Source organism: Salmo salar, chromosome 22, assembly GCF_965601325.2.
Source record: "Salmo salar chromosome 22, fSalSal1, whole genome shotgun sequence".
NCBI classification, from domain to species: Eukaryota; Metazoa; Chordata; class Actinopteri; order Salmoniformes; family Salmonidae; genus Salmo; species Salmo salar.
The window spans coordinates 33,108,163-33,127,285 of NC_138312.1; the positions used below are offsets into that span (position 1 = coordinate 33,108,163).

General features: G+C 43.6%; 1 protein-coding gene across 2 annotated transcripts in view; it reads right to left on the reverse strand.

Annotated features, from left to right (window-relative positions):
- Positions 1-2,722: 2,722 nt before the first annotated feature.
- LOC106583180 (SLIT-ROBO Rho GTPase-activating protein 3) overlaps positions 2,723-19,123 on the reverse strand; it is a 104,427-nt gene continuing 88,026 nt past the window's right edge. For both annotated transcript variants that reach the window (XM_014167076.3, XM_014167077.3), the window contains exons 19-22: positions 9,918-10,098; positions 8,967-9,116; positions 8,544-8,856; positions 2,723-7,345 (exon numbers count right to left, since the gene is read on the reverse strand). In XM_014167076.3, the coding sequence (XP_014022551.1) occupies positions 6,905-7,345; positions 8,544-8,856; positions 8,967-9,116; positions 9,918-10,098 (1,085 nt within the window). In that variant the 3' untranslated portion in view covers positions 2,723-6,904. The remainder of the gene's footprint in view (positions 7,346-8,543; positions 8,857-8,966; positions 9,117-9,917; positions 10,099-19,123) is intronic.

Below are 19,123 nucleotides of genomic sequence, written 5' to 3' on the forward strand. Positions count from 1 at the left end.
TATGGAATATATGCCAAATTAAGCCTTTGGAGAGTTCTCACTTACACAACCTGTTTTTCTAGCTTTTCCAGATTTGGTCAGTCTTGTCAAAAGCATTAACAATTCAAAACTTTTCAAGTTTGAGCACGTTTAATTCAAACAGGGGTGAGGGGAAATGCTGAACAAGGCACATTGTATCTCCAACTAATCCATGACGGTTCTTTATCAGCAGAATCCCACAGATATTCCAAAACCTTGTCACCTTCATTAAAATTACAGAAACTCTGTCTTTAAACAAACTTTGAGGAAAGTAGAAGTTAATACAAAGCAAACTTGTTTAAAGAATGCAAAGAAATACATCTGAAGTTCAGTCTCTTTCTAGAGTTCATTTTAGGGCTTTAAACACAAGGCTCTGGAAAACAGAGATAAACCTAAAGATGAAAGTCTGAAAATGTGCCTTTATTTGTATGCTTGTGTGGGACCACAAACAGTTTCATATAAATACACTGTGACAGGAGAATGGGCTTTGCAGGGTCTATTGACACTGCCCTCTGTAAACTGTGTCAATGTACTGTATGCCCTCTTTCTTATCTTCCTAATTATTCTGATTTATTTACCTGTACTCCCTGCATTTCCTATACACATTATATTCATGTAGGTGGGGTTGATGTTTGTTTTCCTACAGTATTGGAGATGTTATCTCTCCTGAATCATCTTTCTCTTGTCTCTACCCCCTGCAGTGAGAGAGGGTATAAGGGAACAACTCCGTATAATTTGTGACCTGAGTTTATTTGTCCCCTTTCACCGATCTGGGATTTTGAACATCCGCTACCCTGTTGAGGCCTGTGGAGCCATTCTCTTTCCATGCACAGTAGAGGGTCACGTAGAAGTTGTCTCATCTGGTAAGCAGGTGTGACTGCTGCATCCATGGGGCTTTGTCTGATAACAAGCTATTTCCTCCTTGATCTCTTTGTCGGTCTCTCTCTCAACCCTAATTGCCAAATGAATAAGATAATTAGCACACAATATATCACATTTGATCAGACTTAATTGGGTTGTTTTGTGAATGGATGTCAATTTGCCTGGCAGAAAGGATCAGAAAGGGAATTTAAGGTGCAAGGTTGAATTTTGATAACTTTTTCTCTGACTAAGCAGGGCCTCAGTAACATCCTGGTGCCCCACTTGTCACACTTAGCCCCAATATTTCTGGAGAGAAATGGTTACATTACTCCAGGCTTTGAACACTTCTGCTGCAGTAATCCACTCCTGCACTTTGTGTCTTATCACCCACTTCCCCTGGGTTTCAACTCCCTCATCTCAACAAGCACTGGTGCTTTTGCAAAGCATTCACAGTCCTTAGATCCAAGGTCTTTCTCTCTCTGAGACTTCTAAATATTATAATAGTGTGTACCGGTAATTTGTATAATTATAAAACATAATTTGTGAGAAAAAAAACACAGTCAGCGCTACGTAGTGAGATGAATCAAGAATGCAGTTTGGCAGAACATGATGAACATAACAATTAGGACTAACAATGTCCATCCAACCAACTGACATGATCAGAATGCATAACTGTAAAAAAAAATATACAGCTGCAACAACTAATAAATACCAAATACATAAAGTCACTTCAAAAAATTCATAACTTGGTGATAGGGTGGCAGGTAGCCTAGCGGTTAGCGCGTTGGACCACGAATACTCGAGCCAACGAGATGAAAAATCGGTCAATGTGCCCTTGAGCAAGGCACTTAACCATAATTTGCTCCAGGGTCACCGTAATACTATAGGCTGACCCTGTAAAACAACACATTTCACTGCACCTATCCAGTGTATGTGACAATATAACTTTTGGGGGGTTGATGAATGGCAGGTTGTAATGACCTTAATTGTAAAAAGAAGCATAAAAAGCTTAAGTCAACAACACTTCCAATTGGTGGACAAAAATAGTGTCACTTCCTCAGTGCTCTGTGAGCATGATTGTGTATGTTTGTATTATGTCTGATGATTAAAAGGCTCTGGGTTGGAACAAATTGAATTCTGTGTGTCTCCTATTTGTGCGTGTACATGGTGGGTTGTTTGCTGATAAACCGGAGCTTGCCACTAATAGAATCCCAGGTTATTTCCAGAGACAGTCAACAGGAAATGATACAGATATCTTAGGTGTCACAACAATACACCAGTAATATATCTCTGACATAACTTATTTATTTTATGTTTTTCCCCACATAATAATCAACCTCAAAGGTCACATACTTTGTACTAATTGTATAGCATACCCTACATGCAATAGAGATTGTTCTCAAATATCTGCACACTCTACCACTAAGATCTCCTCTCTCTCTCAATGGACATCGTGCCTATAAGTAATACAGCAGAATGTTTGTGCTGCAGTTTCTCCATCATGTGGCCTTAGATGGAGCTGCAGTCTCAGTCACAAGAAGTTTGGGGCTTGATCACCCTGTATAGAGATATGTGAGCTAGATAGCTGGAGTATTTATACACATCCTGTAAGATAACATGGTGTCTAAGATAGCTGAGCATTATATAGTTCAGTATTCCAAAATGGCAGAATTTGTTAGGTATTGCCTGTCTATTAGCCTGTCAATTCATAGAGATTCATGAACGACTGCGGGTACCAAGGTAATTAGTGAACTAGGCTAAGGCAAGGCATGTGTATTTGCTAGTATAGTATAGTTAATTAATTTGTTTTATCTGCTGGATAAAAGGTCGGAAAAGCCCAATATCAGAGGGCAACATTCGTTTTTTTATTTCGACATAAAGGTTCTCAACATCCAAACAGTGGCATGGTGTACATTACAAGGGATTTAACCAGTCAGCACTCATGAACAGAGAGACATGAGAGAGAGAGAGAGAGACATGAGAGAGAGAGAGACATGCGAGAGAGAGAGAGAGACATGAGAGAGAGACATGAGAGAGACATGAGAGACAGAGAGAGACATGAGAGACAGAGAGAGACATGAGAAACAGAGAGAGACATGAGAAACAGAGAGAGACATGAGAGAGAGAGACATGAGAGAGAGAGACATAAGAGAGACAGAAAGAGAGAGACATAAGAAAGACAGAGAGAGAGAGACATGAGAGAGACATGAGACATGCGAGAGAGACATGCGAGAGAGACAGACGAGAGAGAGAGACATGAGAGAGAGAGAGACATGAGAGAGAGAGAGACATGAGAGAGAGAGAGACATGAGAGAGAGAGAGACATGCGAGAGAGAGAGACATGCGAGAGAGAGAGAGACATGCGAGAGAGAGAGAGACATGCGAGAGAGAGAGAGACATGCGAGAGAGAGAGAGACATGCGAGAGAGAGAGAGACATGCGAGAGAGAGAGACATGCGAGAGAGAGAGACATGAGAGAGAGAGAGAGAGAGACGAGAGAGAGAGAGACATGAGAGAGAGAGAGAGAGCGAGATGGTAAACAGTATGGCGAGAACTGACACTCACCACCACAGGCACTCAGCCAGTTTGGTCTCTGAATGTTACTTCATAAGCATTGTTATTAGCCAACATACAACATCCATTACCCAGGTTTAGCATACATTCCAGAAATCAAAACACTTCCTTGAAGAGAACATCATATACAGCTCATAGAAGAAGAGAGTTCACCATGTGCCTTATAAACCATGCAAGTAGAGGAGTAACACTGCAATGGTGCGTTCACTTTGTAGGAGGGTGATGAGTATATGAGTAGAAGAAGTAAAGGTTCAACCACAGCAGAGACAGTTCACAGAGACAGAAAACAGAAAGAAAGGATGAAATGACTATCAGAGATGATTTCACTGAACGATGCCATAAATGAGTCAATGTACAGCAGTCCAAGTCTTCTTTATAAATCTCTTACCCCTCCAGGAATCAACTAGAGCATATTAGACAATCAATCATACAAGTAAATACTACATTTCAGTCATTCTGGTAGTATGACATCTGAAGGGTTCATAGTAATTCCTCTATAGCAATGAGTACAGTACATATTTACATCACTTGTTTTCTTGATATTCCTCAGATGAAATAATGTTTTGGGAAGGGGAAAATATGAGTGAATATCAAACATGACTGACTTACTATATTGTTAAAAAAGGTAATTATACAAGTTCATTAAAAACTGATGATGTGCACAAAAGGCACTTACTCATTTTAGACATAAATAAACTAAATACTAATAAACAAATATATACATTTTACTTTTGCAAATCAACATTTAGTATGTGTTTTACTTTATCTTTGAAAATACAGCTTATGTATGTTTGAGAAAAATGAACTTGAATGGACTCTTCAGTTATACCGATGAGAACTGTGGTTAATACAAAAATGTTATGTAATTCTTGTAGTTCAACGGGACTGAAAAAAAACATGATTTGGTTGTCATCAGTGACAGTTCCTATTGATGGAGAGTGCCATCTGTTTACGCATACCTGACCAGAATCACAGTACTTCTAGTTAAAGCAATACCATATATGACCAGCAGAGGGTGTACGTGTATAACTTCTGTTGTTTGAATTGTCTGTGTGCCCTGCCTGTAGGCTAGAATCTATCCAGCAGGGGGCACTATAACAGATGGAGGAGGACAGAATTGACTGTAATGTTTGCTGTAAACAAAATGCACATGGCAAGCAAATGACTGGGATGGGATCATGACAACTTTTTCCAGTGAAAGTATGTATGTATCTCATAGGAAACTATGTGTATGAAATCAAGATTTTGCACACATAACAGTGGCTGAATAATGTACATATGATTGATATTGGAATCACAGCATGAGATTCAGGTTGATATATCTGTCCTTGATTTTTTGTTCCACCTTGGCTGCCAATACACTTCCATTGCCCACATGTTACTGCTACATGTTAGTGACAACAGGTAGTCACATATTCCAAAATGGTTAACTACTAGGGTATAGCCCAACCCTCGAAAGGAAAAGGCCTAAACATTAAGTCACTTGTGCGTTTTACAGAGGAAAGGCACCGCAAACAGTCATTGTTCAATTGTCACATTGTTTGTGTCAAATGGTACAGCATAAAACATGCAGGGCAGGGCATGCGGTATATAAGGCAGTCCAAACACACAACTATAGGACTGAGCAGAGGCAGGAGCGGGCTTGGGCCAGCTCAGGCTACAATTTAACATGGCAGCTACAGCATATGCTACAGTGTCATCTTCTTTCAGTACGCACTTATATTTCCTCGCTACAAAGGACTGAAAACAAGAAGTGGGATGAGACACTGGAACATGACAGTGAGGATGTTATAACCAAGGGGAGGAGAGGTAAGGAAGGTAAAACCACTGTTCCGCTGTTATTATATCACAACATTTACGGTTCAATTCTCAGGCAACACTGGAGTTGTCTAGGGAAGGTATCACATTTCAGATCAAAAGGAATATTGTAACAGTACTTTGCAACATATTTTGCGCGTAGAAAGTATTACATAAATCAGACTCGAACAGGCAAGAGGTTGCTTTAAAGATGGCAAAGTGTGTATAGTATGAAATCGGGTGCGTCTAAGGAACACAAATTAGTGTCTAGTTGTGGACTGACTTCACACAGGTTACAGTGTCAGCAGAAGACAGGCTCTTGTGTTGACCTCTAGAGCTGTTGGAACAGTGAGGGGCTATGGGGTAAAGGGCCATGGTCAACAGTATTCTCACAGTATTACAAACTCAGAAAACAGGGCTCAAACCTTACCATGGCAAACTATGGTATAATACACTCGTTTTACTGTCTTAAATCTGAATAATATCTTGGAAGTATTTATATGAGGAACGATAAAGCATTTCAACAACAATACAAATGAAATAAAAGCAGACTGGACTCAACTGGAGACTGACTTGGCCTTATTTTCAGTGCATGCAGAACTGCTGTGGGCAGAAGACAGAACATCAGGATCCATTTGAGTAGAGAAGCACAAATGTAGTTTTAACTCATAAATACAATGTGTGGTATGATGACATCCACATGTCCACATACTCTAAACACAACTGTCAGTGCTGTGATGTGTATGACAAAGGGAAGAAAATAACAAAGGAAGCGGAACCCTTTTGATATTTTTGCGTTGTTTGCTGGTTGATTATTTGGGTTTGTTTTTTGACAATGCCATTCACATCTACTTGCCTGTTCCGTCTTGGCCTGTACAAGATTAACAGACACAAAAATACATACTGATCAATAACTATATACATACTGATCAATAACTATATACAAGTTAAACTACATTTTGACCACAGGTTTCTTACAATTAGTTGGTATATTGGTTCAAGTTTCTGCATCTCATATACGTATACAATGTTGACATGTTGTTACTTTGTTGAACATCCCTTATACTACAGTACAAACAAAAGGCATAACAACTTCAAGTAAGTCTCTATTTACAGCCAAAAGGCAGATGGCCATCTTGGTTTCAGTCTCTTAGAAGCAGTCTGGTAGACTGAGTGTCCAGTCCATACACACCAGTAAGGACGGATCAGACATCATCTGGACAACCAGTGCAGGATGAAAACCATTGGCAAAATTACACAAGTACTTCTTCACGTCTTGCAGTCAATGAATCTCTAAAAAGCGGGGCCTGGCCACAGACATTTAATTTTGAGATAAAAACGAAAACAAAAAAATTACTTTTACTTTGAGGTGATTTTATTCATTCTTTTCAAGTCCGTTTTCACATCAAGCTTCAGAGTGTTGAGTTAATATGCTATCAAACCCCTACAGGCTCTCCACCTGCCATCACTATGGCAACTCAGGCTCACTCCATGAGCTTTCTGAATTCAAGAAATAAAGTGAAACTCAAAACAAGGAGAGGGAAAATCCACACCTGTTCTCCGAGAACATATTGACAACACATCATCGCATTTCTATGGGCTTTCCTCTCCCCCTCAAGCTGTTGCAACATGAAAACCCTGAGTCTCCCTCAGAGTTACATTGTGCCTGACTTGTCCCCGGCTGCATTAGCTGCGGAGCTAGCCGCGGCAGTGCTGTTGGGGAAGATCTTCTCAGTGGGGGTGACAGCAGGGCTTCCTACCCCGGAGGAACTGGAGCTGGAGGAGCGGTGCCCTGTGGGGGGCGGGCGGACAGGCCTCATGGGCGGGGGGCGCAGCTGGGCTCCGGCCAGACGGGCCGACAAGGCGGGCTTAAAGGTGGACATCATTTCAGAGGTGGAGCTGCTGCTGCGGCGCATGGCGGCGTCCGGGTCGCGGATCATGATGGTGTGGAGGGGGCTGCCGGGCTCCGAGTTCACAGGCTTCTTCATGGTGGTGTCGAGGGTATCCAGCACCACGTCTGGTGCCTGCTTGCCCATGTTTTGGCGCTCCAGCTCACGCAGCTCATGTAGGGCCGTGGTCATGGTCTTCTCTATGTCCTGACATACACAAAGTACACAGAAAATGTGAAAGGAGATAATTAATTTGATATAATTGCTATGCCAAGCTAGGCTAAGTTAAGTTTAGCAATGGCAGTAGCCACTGATGCTGAGAGTCTAATGCAGAACTTTCTGTGCTTTTTATTCAGCTCCATTCCCCCGTGACATAGGTGTGTCCATCTTTCAGCGCCAGACTGTCTCTAACATTTACACTGAGACAGGGCTGCTTCACCCAGACACATAGACAGACAGAACAGCAGGACATCTGCCTCTGCTCTCCCAGACACCACCTCTCTCTGCTCCCTCTCCTCACGCAGTACAGCCCAAAGCAACGGCACCAAATGAAGAGATGAACATCCCCTTTTAATGGCTGACACTCATTAACACAGTCACAATCGCACACACTCTCTCACACAATCACACACACACTATCACACACACACCACACACCACACTATCACACACACACACACACACACTATCACACACACACACACACACACACACACACACACACACACACACACACACACACACACACACACACACACACACACATTTTGTTCTTCTATTCTCGTGGGGACCTAAAATGTATTTCCATTCAAAATCCTATTTTCCTTAACCCCTAACCTTAACTCTTACCCCAATTCTAACCCTAACCCCTAAGCTTAAAATAACCTTTGCCCTCATGGGGACATGAGAAAGGTCCCCACGAGCGAGCATTTTACTTGTTTTACTATCCTTGTGGAGGCTTTTGGGGATTTTAGATCTCCACAAGGATAGAAGAACCATCCCACCCACCCACCCGCCCACCCACCCACACCCACACACACACACATTAGCTGATCAGAACTTTTCCATTTCAAAATCTGCCTCTATTCCTTTTCCAGTTAGCCGACGCAGGGCTTGTGCTGCCATTATCAATGATCATTAGTACTCATTTCAGCATCGACATGAAATGCATTCTGCTTCCTGAGGCTGTTGGGGAGTTGCAGCGATGAGACAAAATCGAAATTGTGGAGAAAAAAATAAATTATATATATATATTTTTTAAATGGACAGGTGATTCCATTCCATATTGTGTGAGGTTCTATGACTGATAAGGTTACATGGCATGGGGAAAAGAGGTTATGCAGTTATACATTGGGCAGAGGTAATACTTTAGAACCTGGGTCTGTTAGGTCAGTGAGGGTCATACCTCTGCCAGCGCATCAGCCTCCAGTGACTTGTGGTCCCCCAGGCTGCTGTGGCGTGTGGCCCCTGGTACGTGCCTCAGGGGGTGGCCCTCGGGGTAGACCTTCCTGTCAGCATAGTTGATGCTGCCCGCACTGCCAAATGTTCCCAGGCGCCTCTTCTCCGGGCTCTCCATGCGACTCCTGCTCACTGCCACCTTGTGGGGGCTACTGGGACAGGCTGCGGCCCGCGGGGGTGTGTCTGTGCCCCGGGGAGGGCTGTGGGTCTCTCCGCTGCGGCGCTGAGGGATGGCGGCCCCGTCAGAACGTAGCCTCACCCTGAGGAGAGAGACAACATCACAGTCACAAAGAGTAGTATTAGGTTGGCCCTGGACACTGATCTAAAAAAAAAACATTTCAATGGGTATTCCTTCCCAGTCGTTACCCACCTCCCCATGACTCCTCCAAAGTTGCAGTCGGGGGAGTGTTCACACGGTGATGGGACGTCGTTTTTAGATGAGGCCTTGTCATCCAGCAGTGGTCCGCTGCTCGCCTCGCTGTCCGCCTTCTGACTGAGATTATCTGAGAACGCATCATCCCTGAAAGGAGAGAGAGAAAGAGAGGAGAGATGATAGAGTGTGGTAGAGATCTTATTTAGATTGTTGTTTATTCAAACTAATTGGTCCATATTTACAGCAGGCTCTGGTTTTCAATCTGCAGTCAGTTTATAGGATCCAGACAGATGGGGGAGCCACTTCACTGACTCCTTTTGAACATTGATCATTCCAAAGTATTCCTAACACAGAAAGGAGCAATACGATATAAAATTCTTACCTTACTGTTGACTCAACATCCAAATGGATTAATCAAACAGACACCAGCGATGATTAGTCACACTATAATTCGAGACTACGCGGCTCATCTTTCAAATGATTGTGTACATTTATAACGGGAATTCATATCTGAGGGTGTATTTAATTCATTCATGAAAAACTTAAACCATGCTCTGGCCTTCTCTTTAGCATCTTTACTCCTGCCTCTTAGCCTGATTGACTGACATCAAATCCACATTTCATTGTGTTACCACTTAAGGTGCACTTGTCAGTGAGGTGTCTTTGAGCGAACACATCATGCATGATTTTAATTATTTATCTGTGCCTTCCCTTTGTGATATTCAGTCAAGGATCTTCCATTAGTGTTACTGATGTGTAGCTAAGCTTTAGGTACACCTGCCATGTGTAATTACTCTCAGGTTTCTATCACTTTAAAGAGGGAGATTTGTTGAGGAAAACACTTGATTACTGTAAGACTGACTGTTTCCTGCCTGCCTGACTGATTTATTGTCAGACTGCTCTTCGTCCATTGCTGAAGCTTCATGTTTATGAATTGGTGTTACTCACAGGTCCTGCACCACAATGTACTGGTGTGGGATCAGTCCGTCCACACCGTTGTGCCGCCCCTCCCACCAGTCCTCGGAGGCGCGGTGATATAGCAGTAGTGAGGCTCCCTTCTTAAAGGATAGCTCCCTGGGGGTGCGCCCCACATAGTCAAACTTAGCGATGGCCTCAATCTGCTCCATCTCTGTGGACATAAAGAACAGCAGGAGAGAAACATAGTCATAACCTGGACCACCTTCATTTCCTGATGTAATGACATAACTCACACCCCATTGAGATGTGGGGACTGAGTAGCCTACCCTACTCTGGCCTGTGTGTGTGTGTGTGGCCCAATCCAACTGCTTCACTGAGTTCATTAATATAAATAAGGAGCCCCTTGCTCTAATTACTAAGACCTAAACAATGAGAGCATGTCTTCATGTTCTCGGACAATGGCCTCAGGCCTCTGGTCTGGGCATAAGTCCAGAGAACTGTAGAGTACACTAAACTACTTCTCCAGACAGAGTTGTGATTGCAAAGACCCGGTGAGGGCCGATAATAGCCAAGAGGACAGCGGGAATCTATTTAATGGTGGTTTTGTTCTTCAGACCCTCAAATCAGACACAAGAGTCTCTAAGAGACAAAGAGTGAGAGGGAAAATAGGAAATGTCTGAGTTGAAGAAAAAGAAAGCGAGAGGCAGCATTATGATATAAACTCTATTCTCTAATAGAGAGGATGGTTACTGTTTGAGTGATACACTTCGATTCCAAGCATTGTTGTGAGTTGAAGAGCACCGGTCATTGAGTACCAATCAACACCAGTGCCACCAATGAGCAGATACACAACTCTGCTCTATGCTAACACTGTAGTCTGATCAGGGAACACTACTATCCCAGCAGCTAGTAAACTGGTTGACAACACATTCAATCCAATGACTTGGTCCTTTAATGACATTATGGGTCCCAACCTACTCACACACCAATAGCCAGAAGAAACAACATTCATGCTATACACAGCCTCCTGAGAGAACAGATGCACAAAGGCAGAGGCTCTATTTGTCTGTAAGCAAACACCAGTCACCATTCAACCCTGGACCAGAGAACATTAGAGGACCTGTCTCTCACACAAACACACACACCCTGGGGCCAGGCTGATATCAATCACACAAACACACACACCACACCCTAGGGCCAGGCTGATATCAATCACACAAACACACACACCCTGGGACCAGGCTGATATCAATCACACAAACACACACACCCTGGGACCAGGCTGATATCAAACACACACACCCTGGGGCCAGGCTGATATCAATCACACAAACACACACACCCTGGGACCAGGCTGATATCAATCACACAAACACACACACCCTGGGACCAGGCTGATATCAATCACACAAACACACACACCCTGGGACCAGGCTGATATCAATCACACAAACACACACACCCTGGGGCCAGGCTGATATCAATCACACAAACACACACACCCTGGGACCAGGCTGATATCAATCACACAAACACACACACCCTGGGACCAGGCTGATATCAATCACACAAACACACACACCCTGGGACCAGGCTGATATCAATCACACAAACACACACACCCTGGGACCAGGCTGATATCAATCAAACAAACACACACACCCTGGGACCAGGCTGATATCAATCACACAAACACACACCCTGGGACCAGGCTGATATCAATCACACAAACACACACACCCTGGGACCAGGCTGATATCAATCACACAAACACACACACCCTGGGACCAGGCTGATATCAATCACACAAACACACACACCCTGGGACCAGGCTGATATCAATCACACAAACACACACACCCTGGGGCCAGGCTGATATCAATCACACAAACACACACACCCTGGGACCAGGCTGATATCAATCACACAAACACACACACCCTGGGACCAGGCTGATATCAATCACACAAACACACACACCCTGGGACCAGGCTGATATCAATCACACAAACACACACACCCTGGGACCAGGCTGATATCAATCAAACAAAGAGCCTGATGACTTGGGACACGCCCAACCTTGGTGACATCCCATAGAGGAGAGACTTCATCACTACTTGGATTTGTAAGAAGTGTTGGCAACCTGAATGGACCGAACTGTCTGTTTGACCTACTAGCACACAGCTCAGACACCCATGCACACCTCACAAGACATGCCACCAGAGGTGCTAGTCTCTAGGCTGTCAGATTTCCCATCTAGATTTCCCTGTTAGGGAGGAGGGTGTGTGTGTACATGGCAGGACTGCCCTTGACCACTGGTACTACAGCCACAGCTCACTGTGGCAGAGATCTTTGTGGGCTATACTCAGCCTTGTCTCAGGATGGTAAGTTGGTGGTTGAAGATATCCCTCTAGTGGTGTGGGGGCTGTGCTTTGGCAAAAAGGGTGGGGTTATATCCTACCTGTTTGGCCCTGTCCGGGGGTATCATCGGATGGGGCCACAGTGTCTCCCGACCCCTCCTGTCTCAGCCTCCAGTATTTATGCTGCAGTAGTTTGTGTCGGGGGGCTAGGGTCAGTCTGTTATATCTGGAGTATTTCTCCTGTCTTATCCTGTGTCCTGTGTGAATTTAAGTATGCTCTCTCTAATTCTCTCTTTCTTTCTTTCTCTCTCTCTCTCGGAGGACCTGAGCCCTAGGACCATGCCTCAGGACTACCTGGCATGATGACTCCTTGCTGTTCCCAGTCCACCTGGCCGTGCTGCTGCTCCAGTTTCAACTGTTCTGCCTGCGGCTATGGAACCCTGACCTGTTCACCGGACGTGCTACCTGTCCCAGACCTGCTGTTTTCAACTCTCTAGAGACAGCAGGCGCGGTAGAGATGCTCTCAATGATCGGCTATGAAAAGCCAACTGACATTTACTCTTGAGGTGCTGACTTGTTGCACCTCGACAACTACTGTGATTATTATTATTTGATCATGCTGGTCATTTATGAACATTTGAACATCTTGGCCATGTTCTGTTATAATCTCCACCTTGCACAGCCAGAAGAGGACTGGCCACCCCTCATAGCCTGGTTCCTCTTCCTCTCTAGGTTTCATCCTAGGTTTTGGCCTTTCTAGGGAGTTTTTCCTAGCCGCCGTGCTTCTACACCTGCATTACTTGCTGTTTGGGGTTTTAGGCTGGGTTTCTGTACAGCACTTTGAGATATCAGCTGATGTAAGAAGGGCTATATAAATACATTTGATTTGTGTATCTATGGGCCAGACCAAACAGACTGAGACCAGGGGTCAGTCGGGGTTAAACACGTGTATAAAATCAATTGTCTCCCAGTAGGAGATTTCCAAGTCAACCAGAAAGCCCAATCAATTCCATTAGGAGCTCCATCCAGGGGTGAAATGACCTACAGTGACATGGATATAAAAGGAGGAAGAGGGGGAGGATAAGGAGAAAATAGGAGGAAGATGAGATGGAGTAGGAGGAGGTAGAGGAGATTGAGTAGGAGGAGGTTGAGGATAAGGAGGAGGAGAGAGGAAGAGGGGGAGAGAGACAGAAGAACATGGCAGGGTAACATTGTCTATCTTTGTCCCCCTCGTTCCCCCTCCTTCCTCAGCAACAAAATAACATGTCTGCCTGTCTGCAGTGAGGGTAAGATCCCTGTGATCATCACAATATAACAGTTTCTCGCCAAACAAGAGCAAATACTCAGAATAAAAACCCAAGCTGATGGCCACAACAGTAAAACTAGGCCCACAATGTGGCTTTATAGCATTTCTAATGATCTCATGTTCGAGATTCAGCTAGAAAGTGTTGCTGTGTTGGGCTGTAGGACCATGTCTCTAGGCCCAGTGTGAGGGCCAGAATGTGGAGGGCGGCATCGCCTCAGGTCTGAGAAGAGCCAAGACAGGATAAAGGGACTCTCATTCCCTCCAAGCACACTAATTAAACAGCGGGAGATCACGATCCAACGCCAAGAGCCATGCCCTGCCTAGCCTGTCTGGCTGTGCCTCTGTACTCTCCTCTCCTCCCACCTCTCTGCAGGACGGAGCTGTGGGGGGCAGTCAGCCTTTGTCCTGCTGTTTGGTTCAGAGGGCTGGGGAGGGTGTCGGCACTCATTACCAACACACCCATCACTACAGATGGGGCTGTTCCCCGGGCGCTGATGACATGGATGTCGATTAAGGCAGCCTCCCGCACCTCTCTGATTCAGAGGGGTTGGTTTAAATGTGGAAGACAAATTTCAGTTGAATGCAATTCAGTTGTATAACTGACTAGGTATCCCTCTTTCCCGATAGGGTTACCCTAGCCTAGCTTAGCCAAGAGTAGTACAGTATGGGCCTCCCCATTGAGAGCTAGCAGATAGCATCTCTGGTGTTGTTACTCGTGTTTTGGTTTTCCGAGTGCATTTAGCCCAATTATTCTGTCAGGGCTCTGAGCAGAAAAAGGAAAATACAAAAAGGCACAAAGGAGTCCGATGGGACTGTCACGGTTGTCATAAGGAGGAGCGGACCAAAGTGCAGCGTGCGTGTCGTTCCACATTTTATATATACTGTGAAACTATGCAATACATAAATAAACTGAATGACAAAACAACAAACCGTGACGCAGAGGTGAAACATACACTACTCAAAATTATTCTCCAACAACCCCAGGTGGGACAAACACCAACTTAAATATGACCTCCAATTAGAGACAACGATGACCAGCTGCCTCTAATTGGAGATCACCCCAAACAAAGCCCAACATAGAAATACAAAACTAGAACAACCCAACATAGAAATACAAAACTAGAACATAACAACATAGAAAAACTAAACTAGAAAACCCCCCTGTCACGCCCTGACCTACTCTACCATAGAAAATAACAGCTTACTATGGTCAGGACGTGACAGGGACCCGTTTACTATCGCTGAACAAAGAGAGAGCAAAGGTCGGGAGAGAGAGGGATATATATAGAGATAGCTACACAGGGAGGGAGAGAGAGGGAGAGAGCGAAAGAGAGAGAATAAGAGAGAGATGGTGGTTGCCAACACACAACCTTGTCTCAGGTTTGAAGCACGATGTGTTCCTGTGCATCCCTATGTCACGTCTGCTACCGCTCCCCCTCTCTGGCGCTCGAGGTCGCCAGGCTGCTCATCATTATGCACACCTGTCACCATCGTTACGCGCACCAGCGCTTCATCGGACTCACCTGGACTCCATCAAATCATTGATTGCCTCCCCTATACCTGTCCTATCCTCAGATTCATCCCCATGTCTACATTTTGTGTTGTTTTGTTTCTCTTGTCCAGATGCTGTTTTTGCTTTGTTTCATGTCTATTTATTATTAAATCTTGTCACAGTCTATCTGAGCTGTGCCTAGTTCTCTCCTTCAGTCTAAAGAAAACACAGAATAAGGTCAGTCAGCATGTAGGGCAACTCTATCTACACAGCCTTCTTACACGCCAGATCACATTCATACTGAGCACACCCAATCATCACACGCAATACCTTTCCTGTCCAAATACCAACAGAGTCTACGCTACCAGTCAAAGGTTTTAGAACACCTACTCATTCAAGGGTTGTTCTTTATTTTTTACTATTTTCTACATAGTAGAATAATAATGAAGACATCAAAACTATGAAATAACACATATGGAATCATGTAGTAACCAAAAAAGTGTTAACCTCTTACATCTAGATGTGCCGCTAGCGGACCGCCTCGCCAATATCCAATGATAGAGCGTGGCGCGAATTACAAACACCTCAGAAATCCAAAAACGTCAATTTTTCAAACATATGACTATTTTACAGCATTTTAAAGACAAGACTCTCCTTTATCTAACCACATTGTCCGATTTCAAAAAGGCTTTACAACGAAAGCAAAACATTAGATTATGTCAGGAGAGTACCCAGCCAGAAATAATCACACACCCATTTTTCAAGTTACCATATAATGTCACAAAAACCAAAACCACAGCTAAATGCAGCACTAACCTTTGATGATCTTCATCAGATGACACTCCTAGGACATTATGTTATACAATACATGCATGTTTTGTTCAATCAAGTTCATATTTATATCAAAAAACAGCTTTTTACATTAGCATGTGACGTTCAGAACTAGCATACCCACCGAAAACTTCTGGTGAATTTACTAAATTACTCACGATAAACGTTCACAAAAAACATAACAATTATTTTAAGAATTATAGATACCGAACTCCTTTATGCAATCGCGCTGTCCGATTATAAAATAGCTTTTCGGTGAAAGCACATTTTGCAATATTCTGAGTAGATAGCCCGGCCATCATGGCTAGCTATTTTGACACCCACCAAGTTTGGCACTCACCAAACTCCGATTTACTATAAGAAAAATTGGATTACCTTTGCTGTTCTTCATCAGAATGCACTCCCAGGACTTCTACTTCAACACCAAATGTTGTTTTTGTTCCAAATAATCCATAGTTATATCCAAATAGCTGCGTTTTGTTCTTGCGTTCAAGACACTATCCGAAGGGTGACGCGCCGGCGCGTATCGTGACAAAAAATTTCAAAATATTCCATTACCGTACTTCGAAGCATGTCAAACGCTGTTTAAAATAAATTTTTATGCGATTTTTCTCGTAAAATAGCGATAATATTCCGACCGGGAGACCTTGTTTTTGTTCAAACACTGAAAATAGAAAATGGAGTCTTCATATGCACGCGCACGCCCGTGTCATTGTTCTCAGAACGACCACTTTCCAAAAGCCCTATTGTTTTTCGCCCAGGGACTGCAGAGTCATCATTCCCCGTTCTGGCGCCTTCTGAGAGCCTTAGAAAATGTCACGTTACAGCAGAGATCCTCTATTTTCGATAAAGAGGCTATAGAAGGACAAGAAATGGTCAGACAGGGCACTTCCTGTATGGAATCTTCTCAGGGTTTGGCCTGCCATATGAGTTCTGTTATACTCACAGACACCATTCAAACAGTTTTAGAAACTTTAGGGTGTTTTCTATCCAAATCAAATAATTATATGCATATTCTAGTTTCTGGGTAGGAGTAATAACCAAATTAAATCGGGTACGTTTTTTATCCGTCCGTGAAAATACTGCCCCCTATCCTAAACAGGTTAAACAAATCAAAGATTCTCTTCAAATCGCCACCCTTTGCCTTGATGACAGCTTTGCACACTCTTGGCATTCTCTCAACCATCTTCACCTGGAATGCTTTTCCAACAGTCTTGAAGGAGTTCCCACATATGCTGAGCACTTGTTGGCTGCTTTTCCTTCATTCTGCGGTTCGACTCATCCCAAACCATTTCAATTTGGTTGAGGTCAGGGGATTGTGGAGGCCAGGTCATCTGATGCAGCACTCCATCACTCTCCTTCTTGGTAAAATGGCCCTTACACAGCATGTGGGTGTGTTGGGTCATTGTCCTGTTGAAAAACAAATGATAGTCCCACTAAGCGCAAACCACATGGGATGGCATATCGCTGCAGAATGCTGTGGTAGCCATGCTGGTTAAGTGTGCCTTGAATTCTAAATAAATCACAGACAGTATCACCAGCAAACCACCCCCGAACCATAACACCTCCTCCTACATACTTTACGGTGGAAAATACACATGCGGAGATCCTCCGTTCACCCACACCGTGTCTCACAAAGACGACGGTTGGAACCAAAAATCTCCAATTTGGACTCCAGACCAAAAAATACATTTCCACCGGTCTAATGTCCATAATTGAAATGCATTCCAGGTGACTACCTCATGAAGCTGGTTGAGAGAATGCCAAGAGTGTGCAAAGCTGGCATAAAGGCAAAGGGTGGCTATTTGAAGAATCTCAAATATAAAAGATATTTTGATTCGTTTAACACTTTTTTGGTTAGTACATGATTACATATTTGTTATTTCATAGTTTTGATGAATTCACTATTATTATACAATGTAGAAAATAGTAAAAATAAAGAAAAACCCTTGAATGAGTAGGTGTTCTAACACTTTTGACCGGTAGTGTATATCTATCACAGCTTCGAAACAACCACATACAACCTTAACCCTTTACCCTCGTGGAAATTGAAATGTTTCTAACAAAGAACTATAAAAAGCATACACATGACCATGGTAGCAATTCAAAGAGAGCAGTTTGTAGATTATGGGGAAATTATCTGACCAAAGGTGAGGACACAACAGTTCAACTGACACAAAACTGATGGAGGGCATTATTAGAAAGCTTGTTCTATTCCCAACATGACTAGCTAAGTTATAAAATACAATCTTACAGTGTTAGGCTTCACAAGGCACTGCAGACCAACAGATTGTAATTTTGGTTAGCATTGAATGGAGTCGTGAGTGCATTCATGTCCGAGTTTATAGCGCTTGGTAGTACACACATTTAGAACAGCTGTCAGTTGAATCCCATACAGCACTGTAAAGTGGACAGCTGTCAGTTGAATCCCATTCAGCACTGTAAAGTGGACAGCCTGAGTTCTGATGTCATATATAGTATGTTAATGTACAGCCACTGAGTTCCAATTGAGGCGCTTATCAATGACTAAATCTGCCATTTTCAACCCGTATACGGGATGAAAGGGTCTGTGAGTGTAAAGGGTTAAAACAACCTTTTATAACCTTATATCAACTGCTCATCGGCTCTATAAAATCTACAATACATCTGCTGTTGTAATTGATATTACAGATCAATCTGTCCATCTCTATGGGGGACATTGTGGTCCATAGATAAATCACTGCCCCTGGTCTGTCTAACCACTTTAATACTGAATATCTCATTACATGAATTACATCCTCTATATACCACGGCTACAGTACATTGGCGGTTTATGCATCTGATCTCAATTATAATGGGAGGTCCAATCCAGACACACTGAGCTGCAATGCTGCAGTACACAGCAGAGCCACTGCTGCCTGGGGAGGCAGACAGACAGACAGGACAGACAGACAGACAGACAGACAGACAGACAGACAGACAGACAGACAGACAGACAGACAGACAGACAGACAGACAGACAGACAGACAGACAGACAGACAGACAGACAGACAGAATTGCTACCAGACACAACCAACCTTCCATCTTTAACATAGACAGCACAGGCTATGCTGTTATGTCATACTTTAGTAGACTATAATCATGACTAGCACCATAACTAACATGATGACCACACGAGTGTTACGTGGAAGAGAGTTGCAAAATAAATGTACACATACATGTTATTCAATCATTGCATCCATACTGCTCGCGCGCGTCAATGAGCGT